The following is a 26,805-nucleotide window of genomic DNA, read 5'->3' as shown; positions in this document are numbered from 1 at the left end:
TGCTGATGTACAATCGACCTCCCGTGGTCCTCAGGGCTCAGCCTTCCCCCTCGGGGGTGACTTCTTGTGCGTGTGGATGTGTTGGGGCCTGACTCTCCCAGGTCTCAAGGGCTGGGCAGGGCAGGGGCTCTTGGGAAGTGGGGTTGGGGTCCCCGGCTTACCCCACACGCCCGTTCCTGTTCTCTGGCCCCGCACGGTGCTCCAGCTTTCCCATAAGACACGTGGACAGGCTGCACGTCCCTCTGCTGTGGCTACTTCACAGCCGTCTGAATCCCGCTGTGCCTGGCTTTGGGCTCCCTGTTCTGTAGCCCTGAGAAACGAGATTTGCATCATCACAAACAGCCTACACCCTGCCCTGTGACGCGTGGTGAGGAGTCTGAGCTCACCACGTGCCTTCTTCAGGCAGTCCAGCTGCATTCCCAGCAACTCCCTGCCATAGGGTTTTTTTTCTTTTCTTTTTTTTTTTGAATCTCGCTCTGTTGCCCAGGCTAGAGTGAGTGAGTGCCGTGGCATCAGCCTAGCTCACAGCAACCTCAGACTCCTGGGCTCAAGCGATCCTCCTGCTTCAGCCTCCCAAGTAGCTGGGACTACAGACATGCACCACCATGCCCGGCTAATTTTTTCTCTATATATTAGTTGGCCATTTAATTTCTTTCTATTTATAGTAGAGACGGGGTCTCATTCTTCTTGCTCAGGCTGGTTTTGAACTCCTGACCTGGAGCAATCCACCCGCCTCGGCCTCCCAGAGTGCTGGGACTACAGGAATGCACCACCATGCCCGGCTAATTTTTTTCTATATATTTTTAGTTGGCCAATTTCTTTCTATTTTTAGTAGAGGTGGTCTCATTCTTGCTCAGGCTGGTCTCGAACTCCTGACCTTGAGCCATCTTCCTGCCTTGGCCTCCCAGAGTGCTGGGATGACAGGCGTGAGCCACTGCGCCCGGCCTGCCACAGGATTCTTGCATTCCTCACACCCTGCGCCCCATCCATGGCAGGGGACACTCAGTCCCCAGAGCCTGGCCTTCCCTGAGGATGTCACACCTGGTGACCACAGGGGAATCAGATGAACACAGGGGTAGCCGCCAGGTCTGAGGGCCACTGCATCCCTGTCCCTGAACACACACAGGTCCAACCACACTGGGACCAGGCCACCAACCCCAGCTTTCTGGAAGGGTCATTGCCTGAAACTCACTGCAGAGAGTATGGGAAGGAAACTGGTCACTTGTAACCCTGACAGGGCTCAGGCTCAGGTCTGGGCAGGAGCCGTGTCACTGCGGGACGTTCCTGCTGCACCAGGACACCACGGCCACACCGCAGGCTCTGGGCTCCGGACTTTGCTTTTTCCTTCAAGATGCAAGTGTTGGGCCGGGCGCGGTGGCTCATGCCTGTAATCCTAGCATTCTGGGAGGCAGAGGCGGGAGGATTGCTCAAGGTCAGGAGTTCGAAACCAGCCTGAGCAAGAGCGAGACCCTGTCTCTACTATTAATAGAAATAAATTAATTCTCCATCTGCATCGGTAGCCTTAAGCAAAACAAGGAAAAAATATAAAAAATAAAATAAATGTAAATAAAACATTAAAAAAATAAATAAATTAATTGGCCAACTAAAAATATATAGAAAGAATTAGCCAGGCATGGTGGTGCACACCTGTAGTCCCAGCTACTAGGGAGGCTGAGGCAGGAGGATCGCTTGAGCCCAGGAGTTTGAGGTTGCTGTGAGCTAGGCTGACGCCATGGCACTCACTTTAGCCTGGGCAACAGAGTGAGACTCTGTCTCAAAAAAAAAAAAAAAAAAAAGAAAAAAAAGATGCAAGTGTCAGGCTTGTGTCTGTGGAGCCCTCCCCTCCCCAGTGGCCACGGATTGAGGAAAGAGACTGCCAGCTCCACCCTGCCCTTGGGAACAGAACCATGACCATGAGTGGCTAAAATGTGACAACTGGCCAAACAACTTAAGAAATAAAATCTTCCCAAGCACTACACTCTCCCGAAAGTGGCCTCTCCCTCGCAGAGGAGCGGCCGTGGTCGGCGAGGCCCAGGTGGACTCAGACCTGAGTCTGGGACGGGGAGGCCCAGGTGGACTCAGACCTGAGTCTGGGACGGGGAGGCCCAGGTGGACTCAGACCTGAGTCTGGGACGGGAACGAGTGTCCTGCACGGTCTTGGCACCTGGCAAGGAGAAGGCGCAGAAACGCGGTGGGGGAGTCCTTGGTATGGCTGCCTGGCAGGACCTCCGGGATCACTGGACGCACTCGTGTGGACAGGAGGACAGCTGTGGAGGGGGAGGAGGCAGGACCTGCCCAGCTCCAAGCCCCTCCTGCGAGAAGCCCCCAGAGCCTCCCACCTGCCTGCACTGCCCTGTTCTATGAGTAGCGGCTGCTGCCAGGCTGGCAGGGCCTGCTTGTCCAAGTGGATCAGGTGGGCCCGTGCTCCTGGGATGGTCCTTGTAGATTTCTGGACTGTCCACCAGCCCAGCCCAGGGGGCCTCTTACAGCACAGAAGTATGCTTGTGTCCAAAATTGACGCTTCGTGTCTCAGGGTCAGGGGAGGGCAGGCCGCAGATGGAGGGACAAGCTGAAGGAGAGATGTCCCCTGGCCCACTTCCTCTGCCAGGAGTGGCAGTGGGAGGGTCACCTTGCTGGTGTGGGCATGGGGGCCCTGGGAGTCTCCCCTCCTCTGGGAAGCCCTCTGCTGGCCTGGCTCCTGGCCTCGGTCTCTGAAGGTGATGGACTTGCTGCCTACAAGGATCTGGCCTGTCACAGGTCTGGGTTTTCTCCAGGGGTTTGTTTGGGGGGTCCAGAGCCTCAGTGGGGAGCCTGGTTCATGGAGTGTGGGGGGCATCCTGCCTCTTCCTCTTCCTGGCCGGCTCCACCCAGGCCTAACCTCTCAACGGGGGCGGCGGAAGTGAGCCTGGGTGGGTACAGGGCCTGGACGAGCAGGAGGTTCCTCTTCAGAGCCATCTGGCTTCCCAAAGGAGAGCCCAGCAGGGCCATCTGCTCTCTGGACTCCCCGGGCTCTGTTCCTGGCCAAGGCCCAGCCAGGTCCTCTCTCCTGGTGGGTCCACAGGGCTGGTCCTATGCCTGCACCCCTCTGGGGAGCAGAGGGGGGCAGTGGCAACAATGGCAACAATGGCAAAACGTCCGAGCTGGGCACTGGGGCATTGCAGCCACATGCTGCTGTCACCAGGAGGGGCAGGACGGACCTTTCTCTTCGGGCCTCGGTCTCCCATTTGCAGAAGAAGGGGCTAGCTCTGCCCACCCCAGGGAGGTGGACAGGTGCCTGGGCTCCCTCCACAGACCATGGGCTTGGGCAGGGCCATGTGGCCCCCTCGCCCCAGCTCAGAGGCTGCAAGAGCCTTGGGCCAGCCGAGTAAGGCCCGGGGAGGTGGTGGGCGGTCTGGTAGTGCCAGGTCCTGGGCTGGGGGAGGATTTCCTCATCAGAGCCAGGAACGGCCAAAAGGTCGTCCCAGCTTCCTCCCGGCGCGTCCTCGGTTTGGCTCGGTGGCCTGGGGTGGACCCCAGGCGACGCCGGCCGCGTAGGAGTCCGTTGCTTCCCAGTGGAAAATCAGAGACCAGGAGAACATGAAGCCAAGTCCACACTAGCCCTAAGCCTGGGAGGCCGCAGTGTCCTCCGTCCGTTGCAGAGGCCGCCGGGGCCAGTCGTAGCAAGAGAGGCGGCCACACTCGGTACGCGTGTCCCCGCCTGGGCCCTCGCCCCTCCCACGCGGGACACCGGCTGCTCTGCCGGCCGGGAGCGGCCGCGGGACGCGAACCTGCGGCTTCAGCGCGCCCCAGGCGCGGCCCGACCCTCGCGCCCGCGCCACCTCCAGGGGGCGCCCCGGCCCTGCCCTCGACGTGCTCGCACCCCGCGCCGCGGCCCGGCCGCCGTCCGTCGCCGCGCGCGAGCGTGCGCGCGCCCGCAGGTGCGGGCGTCGTGCGTGCGCGCGCGCGGCGGCGCAGAAAGCGGCGCTCGGAGGCTGAGGAGGCTGAGGCGGCTGAGGCGGCGGCGCCGCGGCTCCTCGGCGGCTCCTCGGAGGCTCCGGCGGCTCCGGCTCCGGCTCCCAGCGCTCCTCCGCCCGGGCCCGCCAGCCGGGCCGCTCCCGGCGCCCGGAGATGCCGGCCGTGTCCAAGGGGGACGGGATGCGGGGCCTGGCGGTCTTCATCTCGGACATCCGCAACTGTGAGTGGCCCGCGCCGCTCGGGCCTGCGGGCGGGGGGCGGCCTGGCGGGCGGGGCCGCAGGTGCGGGTCTGGGGCGGCCTGGCGGGGCGGGCGCGGGGTCTGGGCGGGGTGCGGGGTTTGGGGCGCGGGCGTGCAGGGTCCAGGGCGGGGTGAGGGGTCTAGGGCAGGGTGCAGGGTGCGGGGGCTGGGGCGCTAGCGGGGCGCGGGGTCTCGGGTAGGGCGCGGGGTGCGGAGCGCGGGGTCTAGGGCGGGGTGCGGGGCCTGGGGCGCTGGCGGGTCGCGCGGGCGCGGGGTCCAGGGCGCTGGCGCTGGCGGGGCGCGGGGCCCGGGGAGCGGGCGGGCGCCGTCCTCCCCCGCGCCCCACCCTGGTCGCTGGCCCGAGCGGGTGCGGGGTGCTGTGGCCCCGCCGAGGGGGTTCCAGCCAAGACGCCCCTCCCCAGCATGATGTCATCTCGGTCTTTCTAGTAGCGGAGCGTTTAACCCCGCGTTTTCCAAAGCAGCGTGGCTTTGCGTTGCAATCCGCGTCTTCCCCGGGGATAGTCTCTGACCTGGGCAGGTGGCTTATTGCGCCCTGATTAGATCTCACCCGCTGCGATTACAATGACTCATTCCCCCAGGGGGCCGGACGGGAGCAGGCCGGTGTGGGTGGCCCCGGGACTGCGTGGCCCGCGGCTCCGGGCGCAACCTGTTCGTCCACACGCGTGTCCCCGGGGCAGGAGTCCACGCCAGAAGTGAAACGGGCCACGGGCCGGACGCTTGGCCTGTTAGAGGGACATGCAGGGTGGGTGCACAGGCCACAGATTATTTTGGCTTTGGTGTGCAGAGACGATCCTCTTATCTAATTTAAGGGGGGAAAAAAAGTCAGTTTCCTGTCTGGCATGTTTATTTTTTCCTTGTTATCCAGCCAATGGTTGACTTGGTGAATTTTGTTACCTTAGTCTTAATGTATGTTTTGAGGAATTTTTGTGACCTCATATACCGATCAGTGCCATGGTACCGAACCTTCCCTGTAAACTCTCACCTCCTTAGCCAGGCGGAGGATCAGGAGGACAGTCTGGTTCGGCCACAGACTCTGTGGAAGGGTAGAAGACTTCCTGTCCCTTCCTTACTCTGCAAAAAAAAAAAAAAAAAAAAAGGCTAGAAACACACACCCAGATCAGCGCCTTTCCTCTTCCTTTGCTACATAATGAAATTTGCAAGACAACAATATTCATAATCACAATGCATTTTGTAAAACTAAGTGTGCATGTTACTTGTTAACGGACCTCTTGGGCAAAGGCTTACTTAGCAGCCTTAAATTAGATATGGCATCTGTTCTTCCATTTTTGCATAAAATTGTATGGGGCAGGACATTGAGATTGAAAACCATTTTCTCAGTCACCCACTTATTGGACGTATGTTCTGTGCCAGGTCCTGCATGTGACAAGACAGTGCCTGCCACATAGTACAGTAGACCTCCCTTATTCTAGGTTTCAGTAACCCACGGTCAACTGTGGGCTGAAAATAGGTGAGTATAGTACAACAAAATATTCTGAGAGAGAGACCACATTCACAAAACTTATTTATAGTTTTTAATTTTTTTTTTTTTTTTTTTGAGACAGAGTCTCGCTTTCTTGCCTAGGCTAGAGTGAGTGCCGTGGCGTCAGCCTAGCTCACAGCAACCTCAAACTCCTGGGCTTAAGCAATCCTACTGCCTCAGCCTCCCGAGTTGCTGGGACTACAGGCATGAGCCACCATGCCCGGCTAATTTTTTATATATATATATTAGTTGGCCAATTAATTTCTTTCTATTTTATAGTAGAGACGGGGTCTCGCTCAGGCTGGTTTTGAACTCCTGACCTTGAGCAATCCGCCCGCCTCGGCCTCCCAGAGTGCTAGGATTACAAGCGTGAGCCACCGCGCCCGGCCAGTTTTTAATTTTTTATTTTTGAGACAGGGTCTCACTCGGTTACGCCAGGCAAGAGTACCATGGCGTCAGCCTAGCTCACAGCAACCTCAAACTCCTGGGCTCAAGCCATCCTCCTGCCTCAGCCTCCCGAGTAGCTGAGACTACAGGCATGCGCCACCTTGTCCGGCTCGTTTTTTCTGTTTCTAGTATAGACAGAGTCTCGATCTTGCTCAGGCTGCTCTCGAATGCCTGAGCTCAGGTGATCCTCCCGCCTCAGCCTCCGAGAGTGCTAGGATTACAGTGTGAGCCGCTGCGCCCGACCTCACAATGTGTTGTTACAGTTGTTCTGTTACTAGTTATTGTTAATCTCTTACTGAGAGTTTTTTTTTTTAAATAAAGCCTAGTTTATAAACTAAACTTTATCATAGGTATGCATGTGTAGGGAATACCATAGTATGTATAGGGTTTGGTACTATCCGAGGTTTCAGGCACCCACTGGGGGTCTTGGAACATATCCTCTGTGGAAAAGGGGGAACCACTATACTCTGTAATTACTTGTTGACTCTCTGTGTAGACCAGACTTTTTCCACCTTGGCACAGCTGACATTTGGGGCTGGATTATCCTTTTGTTGTGGGGACTGTCCTGTGCCTTGTAGGGTTCAGCAGCACTAGATGCTTCAGTTGTGACAACCAAAAATGTCTCCAGACATTGACAAATGTCCTCTGAGGGGCAAAGTTGTCCCTGGTTTAAAACCACTGGTGTAGACCAATGAATAGGACAGTCGCTCCCATAGAGGAGCTATTACAAGAAGAGAGCACCTGGTCTTTCTTGGGGGAGTCAGGTTTCTGTTAATGTGGCCCTTCCTCAGAAACACCTTTCCAGCCTTGCTGCCGCATTACCTCATGAGCCACAGTGCTGTTCTTCTCAGCAGTGTCTTCAGTTTGTGGCTCTGTGTCCCCCACGGCACTGTAGGCTCCACCAGGTGGGAGCGTGTCTTGCTCATCACGCCACGTTCCTCTCACAGCATCTGACCCGGGACGTGTACCCAGCGAGCGGATAGATGGGCGAGCTGGAGAAGACCTCCCCCAGGACGGGATTCTTGGGTGGTTTTGTCCAAAGGGCACATCAGGCAGAAGACCAAGGAGTTAGAGGAGCAGCAGGGAATTAATGGTGTGAACAGAGTGTGGGCTGGTGCCCGGAGATGGGATTGGAGAGCTGGCCGGGGCAGAGCTGGTCTGAGCCGGACTCCCGTGTTGCAGGGAGAGGAGTCACTGCTCCCCCTGCCCTGGCCGGCTCTGGTTTGGGTGCTTGCGGTGTTGCCATTGTGAGGGCGAGTGGCAGGAGCAGCCAGGCTTTGTGGAGAGGACACTGAGCAGGCAGCCACGGCACTTGACCCTGCTACGTCTCTCACCAGCTCCGTGGCTGGAAACCAACTAAGAGATGAAGGGGTTAGATTTTGAGCTGAAGTGTTGTTGAAGTCTGTTTCAACTCTAAATTTGCAGCTCTGTTTTACTTTTCTGACTAGTTTCTTAAGTTTCCCGTCGACCCTGTGCTGAGAATCTGAGGGCAGTGGGTGAGAGGCACGTGGAAGTCGGCTGAGCGTGCTCTGCGTCTGTCTGTAGCCAGGCTAGTCCATACACTCCTGCCTGGCTGGCAACGGTGCTTCTCCTAGGCAAGAACCAATAGGCTCCAAGATTTGGAAAGGTGCCCCGTGTCATGCCCTGCCACTCAGAGCTGTGTCTTTTGTGGCTCGGGTAGTGAACTAATTAGTGTCTCATGAAATTAACTTGAACCTCTCTGATTAACTTCAACCCAGGTGCCTCTGAGTTTGGCTAATACGAGTTTAGTGTATGGGAGTTGTTAAACTGTTTCTCTCTTTTTAATTGTCGTTAAAAACAATTATAGCCTTTTTATTTTTATATAGTCTCAGTTTTTTAAATAATTATTTTGAAATAATTACAGATTTACAGGAAGTTGCAAAGAAATGGACGGGGGCGGAGGGGGGGTGTCCCTGGCATTCTCCTCCCCACCTTTCCGAATGCGGACCTCTGGCGTAACTGCAGGGCGCTTTCAACATCAGGAAGCTGACGTTGGTACAACTCCCCGGGTGTATTCAGATGTCTTAGTTTTGCATGTGCCCACATGTATGTGTGTGTGTGTGAGAGAGAGAGTGAGGGTTCTATGTGGTTTTAGCACCCGTAGCCTCCACCTTGGTCAAGATGTAGAACGTCCTGTCATCACAAGGCCCCTTGGTGCTACCCCTTACGGCCACACTACTGCTCCCTTCTGAAGCCACCTACCTGCTTTCTGTCTCTACAATTTTGTGATCTCAGGGATGCTGTTTCAGTGGAATGGTATATACTGCGTGACTTTTGAGAGTTTTCACTCAGTACAATCCCAGTGAGGTCTGTCCGGGCCATTGTGTTGATTGGTGTCACAGTGAAGGAAAAAGATTCCAAGAAAACAAAAGAACTGCTGAGATTGGGGAAACGGAATAAGTATTATTTGCTGTTTGCTCAGTTATTTTGGAACTTTTGCGTGCTTTTCCATAAGTGATGCGTGCTCAAAGAGGAGTCCTGTCTGACATAACTGTCGCATCTTTACGCGTTGCTGTCCACATGCCCAGAGTATCGTTGGGAACATAAAACCCTGTGGAAAATGTCGCCAGGCTCTGAGAATTGCCTACAGGGTCATCAGGAGAGGTGACAGGTCTTGTTGTGAGACCAGTCATGCTGCCGGAACATGACTTCGGGCAGGAAACGGCCACTTATTCCCACAGGTGGTGCTGGGCTGTGCAGTTACATCTGTTACACACACTTCCATCCCGCATAAGTGGCCTTTGTTTAACCTCGCCAGGTACTCCCAGGAAGGGATGCGGGTGTCGGCCAGTTGGCAGTGATGAATTTCCATGTTTTTCAAGACAGGAATGCAGTTTCTCTGCAGGTGTGGTGCTAAACTATAGAATAATTGTCAGTGCTCTGCTCACTGAGGTTGGCACAAAACTTGGTTTCTTCCATTTCTGTTAACTTTATCGGTATATAACTAAATTAAAAAAAAGTATCTCTGCAGGATCTACTTCTATAGTAAATAAAAAAAAAAGTATCTGTTCATAAAATCCCTTGTTATGGAATCATACATTAGACATGGAGAAACTGAACATAAAAATTTAAATTCTGCTTAAACTTCAGTGTAAAAATTGGACATAAAGTTGTACTTGATTTTCCTGCATAAAGATCAGAATCAGAGTTGGTCAGTCTGCGTTTTTTTTTTTTTTGTTTTTTTTTTTTGAGACAGGGTCTCACTCTCTTGCCCAGGCTGGAGTGAGTGCCATGGCATCAGCCTAGCTCTCAGCAACCTCAAACTCCTGGGCTCAAGAAATCCTTCTGCCTCAGCTTCCCGAGTAGCTGGGACTACAGGCGTGCGCCACCATGCCTACCTAATTTTTTCTATATGTTTTTAGTTGCCAATTAATTTCTTTCTGTTTTTAGTAGAGACGAAGTCTCACTCTTGCTCAGACTGGTCTCGAACTCCTGACCTTGAGCGATCCTTCCGCCTTGGCCTCCCAGAGTGGTAGGATTATAGGCGTGAGCCACCTCGCCCGGCTAGTCTGCTTTTAAATTTTTTAAAGAACCTTAAAAGTTAGAAGTTCATTTTGTCGTTTGGATTGTACATTTTGCAAATGCTGACTTTTAGAAAAAGAATGCTCTTCTTGCATATCTTCTTTTGCACTCTTATGCATAATTTATATTCCTTAGAAACCAATTCAGGAAGTGTGGTGGGAGGGTTAGCGGAGGGTTGGGCTGCTGGGCCAGAGGAGGAAGCAGGTCTTTGCTGCAGGTTGAATTTTTCTGCCAAGTGGTAGTTGCTGGGTCTAGGAAATATGTGGGTGGTCTCCCTCTGAAGGGTGGGGTCACTGCTGCTTTTATGACAAGTTGAAAGGTCCCTGCCATAAGCATAATCTGTGCCAGGTACTTAGCATTACTTCTCTTTCCTCTTACAATGATTTTTCACTCTGTTGCTTTTGGCAACAGTCTGTGTCAGGATTTTGTAGAAGAGTTATTGGAGAGGCCGTCTTTGTGGGATTAGATGGCATTTCCTTGGCTTTTGAAAAAATCAAACAGGGTCAGATCAGAGGGGAAGACTGGATTCTGATCTAGAAAGTGATATTCTGGGGAGATTTTGCACTGATGCTAACAGACAGTTCGAACGCATGCCACAGCTCCTGGGCAGGCAAGGCGGGGAGCCCCTTGGTGAGCCCCTCTGAACCTCGAGTCTGCTTTGTATCACTTTGAGCCTGGGGCTACTGTCCCTTAGCTCAAATGTCAAAAAAAGAGAATTATATGGTTCTAAAAACCAAAAGTCTTTCTGTAAGTCTGTAGTAAACCTGTTTGGCAAAAACGCTGGACGCACGCTGCCAGGAGGCCGTGTGTGGCCTGCCTCCTGCGTGGGTGTTCTCGAGTCTCCTGCCACTCGTGTGCTCACAGGGCGCTGCCCCACTGTGACGGCCGGCTGGTGTGATGTGCACGTGGGACACACCGTGCTTCCCGGTGTCCGAGCAGTGCTGAATTCTGGAACAAATTTGGCCTCGGGTTTCGGATAAGAGATCAGGACCTGTTAAGTTGAGATGCTGTGGGGTTCAGAGAAGCCATCCCTGCTTCGCTGAGGAGCTGAGTCCTCAGAGCGTGTCCTGCATTTAGGACTGCCTGCGTAGGACTAGGAGGACATCCGGGTGGACAGGCAGGTCCTTGCCCTGAAGGCGCTCCCCGTGTGGAGGCAGGGAGGTCACCGAGGGAGGCAGAGGGAAATGATGGGGCACGCAGGTGCTTGGACATTTGCAGAGGCTAATTCTAGGTTGGACTTTGGAACACTTCATGTGTGTGGCCTTGTCAAGCAAGCATTTTTTTTTTTTTTTTTTGAGTCAGAGTCTCATTCTGTTGCACAGGCTCGAATGCCATGGCATCAACCTAACTCACTGCAACCTCAAACTCCTGGACTTAGGGGATCCTACTGCCTCAGACTCCTGAATAGCTGGGACTACAGGCACGCGCCACCATGCCCGGCTAATTTTTTCTATGTATTTTTAGTTGGCCAATTATTTCTTTCTATTGGGGTCTCACTTTTGCTCAGGCTGGTTTCGAATTCCTGACCTTGAGCTATCCTGTCTCAGCCTCCCAGAGTGCTAGGATTATAGGCATGAGGCACCCTGCCCAGCCGAGCAAGCGTTCTTTTTTCTGTCAAATATGACTGGTCCAGTCTCTCTCCTCCCCATCCAGTGTGACAAGGTGAGTGTAGCATGAATGGGAGTGTCCCCTCCCAGCCCACCCTCTCACATCATTGGTCTGCACGGAGTCTAGCCTGATGTAAGCAGCACTGAAGTTTGATACTGAAACTATAAATTTGGGAGTTAGAAAGTTGGATGGCTTCTGGTGGCTTCCAAGGCTGTATGGAGTAAGTTAAATAACTTTTATCCCAGCTAAGAGAAAATTGAATGACGCTCACGTAAACAAATAGCAGTAAACAATTTTTACCAGGCCACATGATGTCTCAGACTTAGGTTATAAAACCATATTTGCTGATTATGGCAGCATGTTCCTGCTTCAGAGTCTTCCTGACTTTGGTGCGGAAGCTGAGGAGGTTGCAATGTCTTAGAAAGTCGTACGTGCAGGTTTATCATGAGGAAATTTCAGGGTGGATAGGACGGGTTCCAGAGGGCCTTCTGAGGCCGTGTGGTGAGGACGGGGCTGCGGGTCTGGCCTGGAGGCAGCCCGCTTTGCGCTGGTGCCCTGGGGACTGGAGTTGGGAGGACGACCAAGAAGAGCAGGGGCAGCGAGGCACATGGTGCCAGGCAGGGGAGGCGGGTTGGGTGGCATGCCTGTGCTGCAGGCGCTGGGACGGCTGTATGACACGGTGTGAGCTTGTGACCACACTCTGGCCCCCGCCTGCATTTCGGACGTGACTTCCGGCCAGCTGCTCACACTTTTTCCTTCCACATTGTTGGCAGAGAGGAGCAGGACGGGCCACGCTTAGCTGGTCATCTGCCTGTGGGCCGTGGGGTTGTGCAGGCTTCTGTGGGCTGGTGAGGTGGGAGGAGCTCAGGGTGCGAGGGGGGCCTGGGGTGTTGGGCAGTGATGTGCCTGCATCTGCCCTGGCCCCGAGGGGGAGGGGGTTCTTCCCAGAAGGCTATCCTGCCCTGCTGAGTTCTCATGTAGCCTTCTGAAACTGAGCTGTGGCTCAAGAGGCCGGGTTTGTTCGTTTAGGAAAAAAACCAGCCAGAGTTTGGGTCAGATCCTGTTCTGCTTGCCTTTCTGCCTTTGCAGAGTGTGGCCCTGTTGAGAGCCTGGAGTCTTAATTTTTGCCTGAAATTTAAACTCAGGGTTGTGATGGTCTTGTATTCTCCCTTGTCCTTGTATTTAAGGTATTTCCCATTTACCTTTCTTCCTGCCCACTTGAGGATTGGTATCTGTGTACAGGATTGCTTACACATGTAAAGGCCACATCTGAGTTGGAGTGCCTGGTTTTGTCCTGCATTGTAGGGTTTTTCTTACCTTTAAAATCCTTTCCGAGCAAGAGCAAGACCCCGTCTCTACTAAAAATAGAAAAAATTAGCCAGGCGTGCACCTCTACTTCTAGTTACTCAGGAGGCCGAGGCAGGAGGATTGCTTGAGCCCAGGAGTTTGAGGTTGCTGTGAGCTAGGCTGACACCATAGCACTCTAGCCTGGGGCAGCAGAGTGAGACTCTGTCTCAAAAAAAAAAAAAAAAAAATCCCTTCCGATGGCAATGCAGGGTGTAATGAGGATTAGTTAGTTTATGTAAAGCACTCTGAGCTCCTTAGGGCAGGTGGTACTGTTTTAGGATTTGTGTTTTGCTTTTTCTATGGACAGCCTGCCTTCATGCAGTGTTGTTGAGATGGCAAGTGTATGTTTCTATCACAGTTAAGAAGTATAGGAAAAAGGGCGCTAAAGTGACGTTGAATAGTCTTTTAAAGTTGCCAAAGAATATACATGACTATTTCAGAATATTTTTGGATTGCATTTATTGCTATTGAAAAATACGGTTTTTCTAGTTCAACCTCTATGGAAAGCAATATGGAGATACCTCAAAGCGATACAAGTAGATCTACCATTGGATCCAACAATTCCACTACTGGGCATCTACCCAAAAGATTTAAAGTCACTTTATGAAAAAGACACCTGCACTCGAATGTTTATAGCAGCACAATTCACAATTGCAAAGCTGTGGAAACAACCCAAGGGCCCATCAATTCATGAGTGGATTAATAAAATGTGGTACATGGGCCGGGCGTGGTGGCTCACGCCTGTAATCCTAGCACTCTGGGAGGCCGAGGCGGGCGGATTGCTCGAGGTTGGGAGTTCGAAACCATCCTGAGCGAGACCCCGTCTCTACTAAAAAAATAGAAAGAAATTAATTGACCAACTAAAAATATATATATACAAAAAATTAGCCGGGCGTGGTGGCGCATGCCTGTAGTCCCAGCTACTCGGGAGGCTGAGGCAGGAGGATCGCTTGAGCCCAGGAGTTTGAGGTTGCTGTGAGCTAGGCTGACGCCACGGCACTCACTCTACCCAGGGCAACAAAAGTGAGACTCTGTCTCAAAAAAAAAAAAAAAAAAAAAAAAAAATGTGGTACATGTATACCATGGAGTACTACTCAGCTTTAAGGAACAATGGTGATATAGCACCTCTTGTATATTCCTGGATAGAGCTGGAACCCATTCTACTAAGTGAAGTATCTCAAGAATGGAAAAACCAGCACCACATGTACTCACCAGCAAACTGGTATTAACGGATCAACACCTAAGTGGACATATAGGAGTAACATTTATCGGGTGTTGGGAGGGTGGGAGGGGGGAGGAGGGGATGGGTGTATACAACCAAACGAGTAAGATGTGCAACGTTTGGGGGATGGACACACTTGAAGCTCTTACTTGGAGGCAGGAGGGGGGGGCATGGGCAATATATGTAACCATAACACTTGTACCTCCATAATACGCTAAAATAAAAAATAATAATTAAAAAAAAAGGAAAAAGAAAAATATGGCTTTATAGCCTTTTTGGGTTTTTTTTTTGGTCATGTGTAGTGCAGCCACACCAGAGCCTTATTTTGAACCCCATGTTGCCTGTAGGAATTAAAAATCTGGTTATTGAGTCTGTGCCGATCTTACGGGTAGAGGCGGTGTGCGCCCAGCCCGCCAGTCATCTTCAGCTTACCTTCCTCCCCTGAGTAGAGTCCTCACAGTCTGTTACTCTTAATTAACTTGTATCTTCTCAGTTAATTTTTTATTTTAAACTTTTGTTGCTTTATTATTTGTAATCTGAGTTGTTCTTGCACAGAGTAGCACATGTAGCTGAGAACGCGGAGGAGGAAGAGTGAGGGTGAGGTCTATGGGTCAGTCGGTGCTAAGCCGTTCAGTCCCCGAGGTTCCGCCTCCTTGGGATGGTTCACAGAACGTGGCTGTGGGTCCCTGAGCGTGGACACAGGGTGCTCTTGGTGTGGGGGTTTGTTGATGTGCACTGTGTTTTTCTCAATCAGTGCACATCAGGCTTTGATTGGCGTGTATTCTCGAATGCAGCATTTGCGAAAGATCTATTTTCAATGTGTTTTTTTAAGTAGCCAAGAAAACACAGTTCCTCATATGACGTTCTCGTTGGTTTGCTGTGATACTGCTGCAGCCTGAGAATGTGCAGGGTGTTTCGAAGGTGACATGTCTCGAAGTTAGTTCTTCACTTCCCTGGGCTCTGTCTTCTGACGCAGCTGTGCGGTTTGCTCATCCTTGCGGCAGGTCTGTGGGTGCCTGCTGTGCGCCGGTCACGCCTGTGGGCCCTGGGTTTGGTTCACTGCCCAGCCAGCTGGACAGAGTCGTGTGTATCTCTTTACCTCCGTCCGCACGTCTGTCTCTCATCCAGAAAAATACGGTGGGCAGGGGGCTTGCAGTTTTGAGGAAGGTGGTCAGGTTAGCCTGGAGAAGGTGGGTTTTGAGGAAAGGCGCAGGCGTCACAGAAGGGGGCCGTGGGAGTGGGCTGCAGAGGCCGCAGGTGAGAGTGCAGGTGTGTGAGGTACAGTGAGGTATAGGTCGTCAGTGAGCGTGGCCAGTAGCAGTGAGAGTGGGTCTCATGTGGCCTGTGGGAATTCCTTGGAGGCATTGAGTGCAGGAGGGGTCTGATCCCGGTTATTCTTGCTTTAACAGGCTCATTCTGGCTTCTCTCTTGCGGGTGAACAGTGGGGGAGACGTGGTGGCTGCTGCCACGAGCAGTTGGAGGGAGACGGTCTGGCCGCCTGTGCCTCTCTGAGGCCTCAGCCCTGTCCCCTCAGCGCAGGGAGACTTACATACAGGTCGTCAGGTCCCTCTCCCCTGCAGCAGGCTGGAGTGGTTGTGAGGCTCGGTGACCGCCGTTCTTCATAGGCTGCTGCCCAGTGTCTAAAAACTAGTGTTTCATATATTTTTGCTCAGATTTTTAGTGGTATCAGGTGAGAGGGTGAATCTGGTCCCTGTTTGTGGCCAGTAGTTTTGGGGGAGAGATGTTGGGTTTGGAGTTGGATGAGTAAGACGGCTTCAGAGCAGAGGTCTGGGTTGGAGGGAGGGTGGGTGGTGGCTGAGGCCTCACGCTGGGCAGCCACCGAGGGTGAATGGAGTCATCAGAATGCACGCGGCACTCCCCTCCGTCACTGGCTGTCCTTTCGCAGGAGTCGTTTACGTAGGTGCTGTGACCCTCCGTATCTTACGGGTGAGGAAACTGAGGCGCAGTGGCTGGGAGCCCATGCCTGCCTATGGCGAGGTCGGCCGGGTGTGCAGCCCCAGGCTGCTGAAGTGCAGGTCACAGGCTCTCCAGAAGGGGGCAGGCGGGGAGGGGTGTTGGGTTCTGAACCAGGATACCCCGTTGTTGTCTCACAGGTCCCCAGGTGGGGGGTCTCACTGGCTCCTTTTTCAGAGCCTCTGGGGCTGAATTCAGCTCCCACACCAGGGACTGGGGTCCCTTCTTCTTGCTGGCAGTCCTTGATCCTGGAGCCTGATTCCTTCTCCCCTTCTCCCGCCTCTAGGCAGGGAAAGCTTCCTGCTTATCAGGGCTCAGTGATAGCTAGGTGATCCCTGCCTTACTCTAGCAGCTTACACAGCCTGCAGGATCCTGGAACTGGGGTGTGGGTGTTCTGCCTACCACAGTGAGGTCTCGTTTTTGTTTTTTTTAAGGTTAATTTATCTGTTCAGCAAATTGACTGAGCACTGATTTTGTGCCGTAAATAAAACAGGTGAGGATACCTGCCCTCCAGGCTTGCATTATAGCCAGATGGACGTGAGGCATAGTATGTTAATACTGTGCTAAGGAGAAATAAAGCAGGAAAGGAATAAGACTAGTTGGTGGGGGTTGCAGTCTGGAAGGCATAGCTGAGGTCACCGGGAGGCCAGCATGGCTGGAGTGGAAGGAGCTGGGCAGGGAGTTGAGGGCATGAGAGCTGCTGTGGGGAGAGGTAGGCGGCAGCCTGGGGTGTCATGGAGTGCACCTGGGAGTGGGCGGGAGCCTGCTGGGGTCATGGGGTGCACGCTGGGAGTGGGGCCTAAGCTCTGCACCCCCCCACACCCATGACCTAACACTACCCACCAGCACCCCCTCCCCCCACTCCCATCCGTCTGTGGAAAAATTGTCTTCCATGAAACTGGTCTCTGGGGCCCAAAAGGTTGAGGACTGCTTCTTTAATGCATTCTTCAGTTTTTGTGTTTTACAGGCTGTGTCTGTGCTTTCTAGTCTGTTCCATGAAAATGTTGATTTATTTTTAGTTTATAGTAAGTAATTGGGCAGGTCTTCTCAATAGCATTCAATTTTTTTTTTTTTTTTGAGACAGTCTTTTTTTTTTGAGACAGAGTCTTGCTTTGTTGTCCAGGCTAGAGTGAGTGCCATGGCGTCAGCCTAGCTCACAGCAACCTCAAACTCCTGGGCTCAAGCAATCCTTCTGCCTCAGCCTCCCGAGTAGCTGGGACTACAGGCGTGCGCCACCATGCCCGGCTAATTTTTATATATATATCAGTTGGCCAATTAATTTCTTTCTATTTTTAGTAGAGACGGGGTCTCGCTCTTGCTCAGGCTGGTTTTTTTTTTTTTTTTTTCCGCCCCCCCTCTCAGGCTGGTTTTGAACTCCTGACCTTGAGCAATCCGCCCCGCCTTGGCCTCCCAGAGAGCTAGGATTACAGGCGTGAGCCACCTCGCCCGGCCTATTGTATTTCTTTGATAGTTTTCTTTGTTTCATTTCACTTTCTCTTTTCTCAGTATTCTAATGATAGTTGAAATTTCTACCTCCTGGCTTAAATTTTCTTACCTTTGTGTCTCCTCTTGCATTTCCTTGTTTCTGTGGTGCTCTGTTTTCTGAGACTCTGAAGTTTGTCCTATAGCCCTTCTTTTGAGTTTTTTTATCTTTGCTGTCACTCATAATTTGAGAGCTTCCTTATGACCTGAGTGTTCCTTTTTGGTGGCATCTGTTTTTTCAAGCTGTATCTTATCTGTGTAAAAATGCTTATTGTTTTGGAGTTGCCTTCTCTGCATGGTCTCTCTGCTTTGAATTTCTTCTCTGGGGGTCAGATTCCATCTCTGGCTTGTGCTGTGAGATGTCCCGTCATGCCTGGCGCTGGCGTCTGTCCTGCCAACTTGGGGCAGGGCTTTGTCAGGGGCCTTGCTGCAGGGGGGTGGGTGAGGGAACCCAAGTGCTGGTCATCGTCCTGGAGCCATTCGGTTCTTCTGAGAACTCCGGTCTCTTCTCTTGCTCTGGGCGGGTGGGTGGGTGTTGTCAACCTGGCCGCCATCATTCTGGAGTGGGATGTCTCACGTTCCTTGAGTCTGTCTCTCGGTTGTTCAGTTCTCAATTTGGCCTCTTGCCCCCCACTAAGTGGCGCTTAGAGGTTCTACATTCCCACGTTTCAGAGAGGAGCGCTTGTCTTCTGCTGGGGGAAGGGAGAGGGGGCTGCCCGGCTGCAGGGTCTGGTGGAGGGTCTGCCGCGCCTTTGTACAGACTCCCGCCCCTCCTCCTGACATCCATCTCCGAGGCTCCTGGCACCTGTCATTCCTGAGCCTTTGCAGGTTCTCTATTTTGAGAAGGTTTTTTTCTTTCTCTTTTTCTTTTTGGTCTCCCTTTATTGCTTGGAGTGGAGCACGGCGGCATCATCACAGCTCACTGAAACCTGGAACTCGTGGGCTCAAGCAGATGCTCCTGCCTCAGCCTCCCGGGTGCTGGGACTGCAGCACACCCAGCCGCGGCCTGCCTTTTCCTTGTCCTCCCTCCTGCACACCGCCGGGCCCAGCTTGCTCTCCTAGGCTGGGTCAGTTACCCCTTGATCGGTGCTTCGTGCTGTCCACAGCTGGCTGTGGGTTGTCTTTGTGACTGTTTGTGTGCAGTTGTGTGCACAGACATGCCCGTGGTGTCTGTTGTGTGTGCTTCTCATCGAACACTCCTGGAGAGACGGCCTTACAGAGAAAACGCCACTGTTAGCTCTTTCACCTTTTTATTCTCAGATGAAGTAGTAATACCAGTCCTTTCATCACAAAATGAGGCTCTTGCCACAAAGCTTGTCTGGCACGTGCTGCTGCCTGGTATTTTAAGTGGAACGTGAGCCTCTGTGGCATTCGTCTCTGGCTGAAGTGAGCAGAGAGGCCCTGGTTCTACTTTAAACAGCGTGGCACGTCCTTTGCATTCGACTTCTGAGGGGCTTGGACCCGGGAGCCAGCTCGGGGGAGACAGGCGGCCGGCAGGCTTCCGTGTCACAGCCGTGGTCCGTGCAGCAGAGGCCGTTTCTTGCCAGTAACAGAATATAGTAAGTGGAAATTTCTCTTTGTAGTTTAGTCAGTAGGTTCTGTTATCGGTGATGAGTCAATCCAGAGGATTTGAATACCTGAATTTTCCAGACATTTGTTTAAGCCCTGAACTCAAACTTTTAAAAATAGGAATATTTTATAGAATATCCTTTATCGTGGGGGCACATATGCGGGCGACTGCTTTAGGTCGAGTGTTCGTAAGAGGTGTCTCTGAGGAAGAGGCGTTTAAACAGGTCGTGAGGCTGCCTGGGGCTTGGAGGAGGGAAGGGCTGAGGCCCTGGAGCCTGGCGGCTGCCTGGGGGCCCTAAATGTGGCACAGCTGGGGCCAAGCCGGGCACAGCCAGGTCGCCGGGCGGGGCCGGAACCAGCTGGGCTGAGAAGGCCCGGCGGTGGGTCCCCGTCCATCCCCGGTGCCGTGGGAGCTGCGGAGCTGCGTGCGGCGACAGGTCCGGCTGTGTCGGCAGATGGCCCGGCTCCCGGCGGAGAGCGTGCTGGGGAGGCCGGGAGTGGGTGGTGGGAGTCCAGACCAGGGACGATGGTGCCAGTGGACGTGTGAGGACAGAGCGTTCGTTTGGGGGAGAAATGGGCAGATTCACGGATAGGATGGGTTCTGTCGGAGAGAAAAACACGGCTTCGGCTGCATCGGAGGTGATTCCATTGCCCAGTAAAAGTGCTTTTCAGCTCTGTCTCACGGAAGCTCTTGGAACAGTTTCTAGCACATTATAAGCACTCACACATATGCCACTATTGTTGAGCACCCTCTGTGTGCCGGGCATGCACCCTCACCAAACACGGATGGAGGCGGAGTGCCTCCTGCTGTGCCAGGCACTGCTCTGGGCTCTGGGAGTGTAGCGGTGAATGTAACAGAACTTTATGCACACGTGAAGCTTGCATTCTACTGGATGGAAATAGAAAACAGAAGGAAAATTTTGTGGTACGTTAAACGATAAGCACAACAGAGAACATTTTTATTTTTTTAGAGACAGGATCTTGCTCTGTTGCCCAGGCTGGAGTGCAGTGGTGCCATCACAGCTTGCTGCAGCCTTGGACTCGGAAGCGATCCTCCTGCCTCAGCCTCCCAGGTAGCTGGGATTACAGGTGCCACCACGCCCGGCCCACAGCGGAGTATCGAGGAGGGAAGGTGACTGGATAGATGAGGATGTGGGTGTTCAATTTTAAGTACAGGGGCCAGGGTTGACCCTGCTGTGAAGGTCACCGTTGAGCAAGGCCGTGAAGTGAGTGAAGCAGCGGGCCACCCAGAGGTTGGGGAGGGCTCTTGGACAGAGGGGACAGCAGGTGTGGCAAATGCAGAGGCCTTGAGGCGCGTGGGAGAAACAGTAGAAGGCGCGGGTGGCTGTCATAGAAGTGGTAGCGGATTAGGTCAAGGGGGTAACAGGTGGGGGAACAGGTGGCATAGGGCCACCTGTAGAGCATCATGAAGACTGTGACTTTTTTCTTGAATGTCAAACACTGACTGAGTGTCCTCGAGTGGCTCAAGCCTGTGTAATGCAGAGTGGTAAATGGTGTGAGGTGAGTTGTGGTTCGTGTGATGATAGCTTTTTTGGGGGGAGCACCGTGTGTCCCGCTGCAGAGTGGCAGCAGGACATGCCCAAGGAGTTGGGGTGACTCCTACTGTGAGTAGGGCCTGGGGTGCTGGAGGCCAAGGTAGGGGGCGGCCAGGGCCAGACCAAGGGAGCCGCCTCTCTGAGGGAGCTGGGTCATCTGGGGATTTCCAGTAGGGGGTGACACCGTGTGGTTTCTTTTTGATTAGTGTAATGGTCATTTTGGGTGTGCAGAGTGGGTTTTAGCCTAGGCTGGAGGCAGGAGAGCCAGTCGGGAGAAGCTCGATCTCTGTGATCCAGAGGAGAGGGTCTGAACCAAGGTGGCAGGAAGGGGGGGAGGGCAGGAGTGAATTTTGGGGGCTTAGAAAATGGGATTGATGAGAGGCGTGATGCTGGAATACTCTCAGTGGCTTTGCATCTACGCCAGAAATGCCATTTAGCTGGAATGCTGGGGCGAGGGCCTCTGTAAATCCAGCCTCCATAAGGGCAGTGAAACACTGGTAAAAATGGTAAAAATCAACTTTGTCAGAACTCTGGGAATTAACCAAAGATTGCAGCAATCTCAGGAGCATTTATCTGTGAAAAACTGCTGAACCTCCAAGTTAGCCTCCTCCCGTTCTCCTCTCCAGCTCTGTGGGAACCTTGGACACCAGCAGCCTTGAGTCCACTGGAGGGGACAGATCCAGTGTGGAGCTCCTCAGATGATCCCATCTGCAGAGCATTGTCACTGTTTTAGTGTTTCATTTAGGGACAGGGTCCCACGCTGTCCCCCAGGCTGGAGTGCAGTGGCTCAGTCATAGCTCACTGCAGCCTTGATTCCTGGGCTCAAGCAACCCTCCTACTTCAGCCTGCCAAGTAGCTGGGACTACAGATATGTGTCACCACACCTGGCTAATCTTTAATTTTTTTTTTTGTAAAGACAGGGTCTTGCTATGTTTCCTAGGCTGATCTCAAACTCCTGGCCTCAAGCAGTCCTCCTGCCTCATCCTTCCAAAGTGCTGGGATTATAGGTGTGAGCCACCATTGTTACTGTCGACCTGTCTTGTGGCCCTCTGGAAAAGCCCCACTTACTGAGCTGGTCATCATTTGACTGTACCCACAGCTACCTCAGTGGGAAAAGGCCTGCCCCTTAGGGCATTTTTGGAGAACAACCAGTGGGAGTTGCTCAATATCACGGCTGCTTGAGTCTGTGATACCAGCTGGGGCAATCGGGAGTCTGGCTGGAACTCAAAAGGAAGTTGTGAAGAATGAGATGCCATTAGAGAGGGCTTTGGAAAGCTCTGCTGATTTCCTGGGGATCTAGAGGGCTGCACACATGCACTACTGTGTGTGTGCTTAAGAATGGCCTTAACGAGCCCTTGTTTCTCACTTCCGGCTCACCTGGAGTCCCTGTGCTAATCAGAAGTGAAGGCCAGGGCAGAGTTGTAACTGCCTGAGTGCTAAAGGTGCCTTCAGTACTCTCTTAGCAATGTCTGAGAGAATTATGGGTTCAAAGTGTTTAAGGAAATCCCTGACCAATCATTAGTTGACTGCTAAGCTAATTGAGCAAAGACTTTAGTGGCTGAATCCTGCAGGGAATACAGAATTTATAGAACCAGTCCAGGAACATCACTGAACAGACAGCAGCAGCAGCAGCATTCTTGGGCAGGGACAGACTGATTTCCAGAGTGGCCGTGTTACATTATCTGAAATATCCAGGTTCCAAGAAGGAAATTTGACACACAAACATGAAAATGTGGTCCATACACAGGAAAGGTTCAGACTTTGGGCTTCCTAGACCAGGCATTTAAATTGGCTGTTAAAAATATGGTCCAAGAACTAAAGGAAACCACATTTAAACAATTAAAGCATGAGATATTCTCACCAAATAGAGAGTATTAAAAGAGGTAGAAATTATAAAAAAGATCCACATGGAAATTCTAGAGTTGAAAAATACAATAACTGCAATGAAAAATTCACTAGAGAGGCTGACAGCAAATTTGAACTGGTAGAAGAAAGAATCAGTGAGAATAATTGACCTCAGTTAAAAGAATCCAGTCTGAGGAACAGAAAAAAAATGAAGAAAAATGAACAGACCCCGAGAGACCTGTGGGGACACCATCAAGTATGCAGATACGAGTATCATTGGCATTCTATAAGAAGAGGAGAGAAAGAGGCAGAAAGAATATTTGAAGACATAAACTTCTCAAATTTGGTGATAAACATCAGTCTACACATCCAAGCTCTGTGACCTCCAAGTAGGATTAGATTCAAGATTGATACCCAGACCATCATGGTCAGACTGTCACAGGGCAAAGACACAGGGAGCATCTTCAGAGCACCAGGAGGAAAATGACTCACCTGAGACTGTGGGGGCTGAAAGGCAGTGGCCTGACATACACAAAGTGCTGAAAGACTGTCAGTTGAGAATTCTGTGTCCAGCAGACTGTCCTTCAAAAATGGAGAAATTAAGACACTGCCAGATAAACAAAAACAGCGGGAATTTGTTGCTGTGCCAGACCTGCTTTCTGTCTAAGGCAGTGCTCCAGCTGGGTGAGGGAACTCCAGGTGGTGGGTGCATGAGGAAGGGAAGAGCAGTGGAGGAGACAGCCGCACAGGTCAGTCCCAGGAGCTCCAGGTGGTGGGTGCAGGAGGAAGGGAAGAGCAGTGGAGGAGACAGCCGCACAGGTCAGTCCCAGGAGCTCCAGGTGGTGGGTGCAGGAGGAAGGGAAGAGCAGTGGAGGAGACAGCCGCACAGGTCAGTCCCAGGAGCTCCAGGTGGTGGGTGCATGAGGAAGAGAAGAGCAGTGGAGGAGACAGTGCACAGGTCAGTCCCGGGAGCTCTAGGTGGTGGGTGCAGGAGGAAGGGAAGAGCAGTGGAGGAGACAGTGCACAGGTCAGTCCCAGGAGCTCCAGGTGGTGGGTGCAGGAGGAAGGGAAGAGCAGTGGAGGAGACAGTGCACAGGTCAGTCCCAGGAGCTCCAGGTGGTGGGTGCAGGAGGAAGGGAAGAGCAGTGGAGGAGACAGTGCACAGGTCAGTCCCAGGAGCTCCAGGTGGTGGGTGCAGGAGGAAGGGAAGAGCAGTGGGGGAGACAGTGCACACACAGGTCAGTCCCAGGAGCTCCAGGTGGTGGGTGCAGGAGGAAGGGAAGAGCAGTGGGGGAGACAGTGCACACACAGGTCAGTCCCAGGAGCTCCAGGTGGTGGGTGCAGGAGGAAGGGAAGAGCAGTGGGGGAGACAGTGCACACACAGGTCAGTCCCAGGAGCTCCAGGTGGTGGGTGCAGGAGGAAGGGAAGAGCAGTGGGGGAGACAGTGCACAGGTCAGTCCCAGGAGCTCCAGGTGGTGGGTGCAGGAGGAAGGGAAGAGCAGTGCTGGAGACATCTGCACAGGTCAATACCAAGGACAACATGAATAACTTATGTAACTTTCTGTCCCCTGCCTCAAGGTGTTAAAACCTGCATAGAGCAGTAATTAGAAAACTATGTTGATGGGCTTGCGATGTATTAATACATCATTTGTAGGATATTAATAGCACCAAGGATGGGGGGGGGGACAGAGCTGTCCTGGAGCGAAGTTTCTCTATGCTGTTAAAATCAAGTTCATTTTACTCCAAGCTGGATTATTTTCAGTTAAGGTGCTAATTATAATCCCCAGACAACCATTAAGAAAATAACTCAAAAAATATAATAAAAGAAAGAAGGTAATTAAAACAGTGTGCTGAAGAATATCCACTTAACCCATAAGCAGATAGTGAAGGGGGAACAGAGGGACAGAGACATAGGACACACAGCAGCGCATCAGAATGGCAGACGCAGATCTTACCTTATCTTTTTTGAGACAAGGTCTCGCTCTGTGGCCCCAGGTGGAGTGCAGTGGCGTGATTGTAGCTCACCACAGTCTTAAAGTCCTGGACTCAACCGATCCTCCTGCCTCAGCCTCCTGAGTAGCTGGGACTGCAGGTGTGAGCCACTGTGCTGGCAAACTTTAAAATTTTTTGTAGAAACTGAGTCTCGCTATTGCCCAGGCTGGTCTTGAGCTCCTGGGCTTAAGCAATCCTTCTGCCTTGGCCTCCCAAAGTGCTGAGATTACAGATGTGAGCCACAGGGCCTGGCCTTGTATTAAAGCTTGAATTTTAAAAGCCAGAGATTGGCCGGGCATGGTGGCTCATGCCTGTAATCCTAGCACTGTGGGAGGCCAAGGCAGGCGGATCGCTCAAGGTCAGGAGTTCGAAACCAGTCTGAGCAAGAGTGAGACCCCGTCTTTACTAAAAATAGAAAGAAATTAATTGGCCAACTAAAAATATATAGAAAAAATTAGCCGGGCATGGTGGCACATGCCTGTAGTCCCAGCTACTCGGGAGGCTGAGGCAGGAGGATTGCTTGAGTCCAGGAATTGGAGGTTGCTGTGAGGTAGGCTGACACCATGGCATTCTAGCCGGGGCAACAGACCGAGATTCTGTCTCAAAAATTAAAAAAAAAAAAAAAATAAAAGGCAGAGATTGGTAGATTGGATAAACGTAGAGATAATGAGGTAATAGGAGAGTGATTGATTTCCGCGGGAGCGCCAGGACAGTTTCGGGGGAGAGCAGCTTTAAACAGTTGGTGCTGAGGTAACTGGAGCCACAGGCGAGAGAATGTGGTTGGACCCTGTCTCCCTCTATACGCATAAATTAACTCAAATGTGTCATTAACCCAAATGTAAAAGCTAAAGCTATAAAACTCATACAAGAAAGCAGGAGTAAATCTTTGTGACCTTGGGAAATGATTCTTAGATGTGACAATAAAAATATAAGTGATTTTAGAAAAAGATAATTTGGACCTCATAAATGTGTGTCTTATCAACAATGTGAATGGGCAACCCAAGAATAACAGAAAATATTTGAAAATCATTATCTGATAAAGGGCTTGTATACAGAATATGTATTAATAAAGAACTCAGTGATAAGACAACCTAATTAAAAATGGATACAGGCCGGGCTTCGTGGCTCATGCCCGTAATCCCAGCACTCTGGGAGGCCAAGGCGGGCGGATCGCTTGAGGTCTGGAATTCAAAACCAGCCTGAGCAAGAGCGAGACCCTGTCTCTACTATAAATAGAAAGAAATTAATTGGCCAACTAATATATAGAAAACATTAGCTGGGCATGGTGGCGCATGCCTGTAGTCCCAGCTACTCGGGAGGCTGAGGCAGGAGGATTGCTTGAGCCCAGGAGATTGAGGTTGCTGTGAGCGAGGCTGATACCACGGCACTCACTCTAGCCTGGGCAACAGAGCAAGACTCTGTCTCAAAAAATAAATAAATAAAAATGGATACAATATTTAAAGTATTTCTCTAAAATAGATATAAAAATGTTCAGTAAGCACATTAAAAGCCATCAGGAAAATGCAAGTGAAAACCCACTTCACACCTACCAGGACAGTTGTGATTAAAAAGGTGGACAGTAACAAGAGTTTGCAAGGCTTTAGAGAAATTGGAAGAAATCACATCTTTCCTTGTAGGGTTGTGAGACGGGGTTGCCCTTTGGAAAAGATTGTGTCAGCGCCTCAAAATGTTTAACATCAAATTACCACATGACCAGGAATTCCACTCTGCGATATCTACCAAGAGAAACGAAAACATAAATTGATACAAAAACTTGTCTATGAGTGGTCATCGTGATGTTATTCATAATGACTGAAGAGTGGAAGCTACCCCAAAAGTCCGTCAAGTGATGGACAGATAACAAAATATGGTATGTCCGTGCAATGGAAAATTATTAAGCAATAAAAAGCGGTGGCTGGCCGGGCGCGGTGGCTCACGCCTATAATCCCAGCACTCTGGGAGGCCGAGGCGGGCGGATCGCTCAAGGTCAGGAGTTCAAAACCAGCCTGAGCAAGAGTTGAGACCACGTCTCTACTATAAATAGAAAGAAATTAATTGGCCAACTAATATATATATATATATAGAAAAAATTAGCCGGGCATGGTGGCACGTGCCTGTAGTCCCAGCTACTCGGGAGGCTGAGGCAGCAGGATTGCTTGAGCCCAGGAGTTTGAGGTTGCTGTGAGCTAGGCTGATGCCACGGCACTCACTCTAGCCTGGGCAACAAAGTGAGACTCTGTCTCAAAAAAAAAAAAAGCGGTGGCATGCTGATTAGTCCTACCTTGAAAACACTGTGCTAAGTGAGCGATGCCAGTCGAGCACACCACGTGATGGTTTGGTTCTATCTGAACGAAGTGTCCGGGAGAACTGAGTCTGCAGACTCAGCGTAAAGTCCTTTGGTCACCTTGGGCTGGCGGAGGGCATGGCTGATGACTGACTGCTGGTGGGTACTGATCTCTGTTTGGGGAGGTAAAATTTTCTGAATTAGATTGCGGTAGTGGATGGACAAGTCTGTGAATGTACTA

The 26,805-nt window shown here is 51.8% G+C and overlaps 1 protein-coding gene across 1 annotated transcript in view; it reads left to right on the top strand.

The window, feature by feature from the left end:
- The first annotated feature begins 3,928 nt into the window (after positions 1 to 3,928).
- AP2A2 (adaptor related protein complex 2 subunit alpha 2) overlaps positions 3,929 to 26,805 on the top strand; it is an 81,381-nt gene continuing 58,504 nt past the window's right edge. Inside the window, exon 1 of the mRNA XM_076001595.1 lies at positions 3,929 to 4,174. Coding sequence (XP_075857710.1) covers positions 4,108 to 4,174 — 67 coding nt within the window. The 5' untranslated portion in view covers positions 3,929 to 4,107. The remainder of the gene's footprint in view (positions 4,175 to 26,805) is intronic.

The sequence above is a fragment of the Microcebus murinus genome, chromosome 4, assembly GCF_040939455.1.
Source record: "Microcebus murinus isolate Inina chromosome 4, M.murinus_Inina_mat1.0, whole genome shotgun sequence".
NCBI lineage: Eukaryota > Metazoa > Chordata > Mammalia > Primates > Cheirogaleidae > Microcebus > Microcebus murinus.
This window is presented reverse-complemented; position numbering and strand designations above follow the sequence as displayed.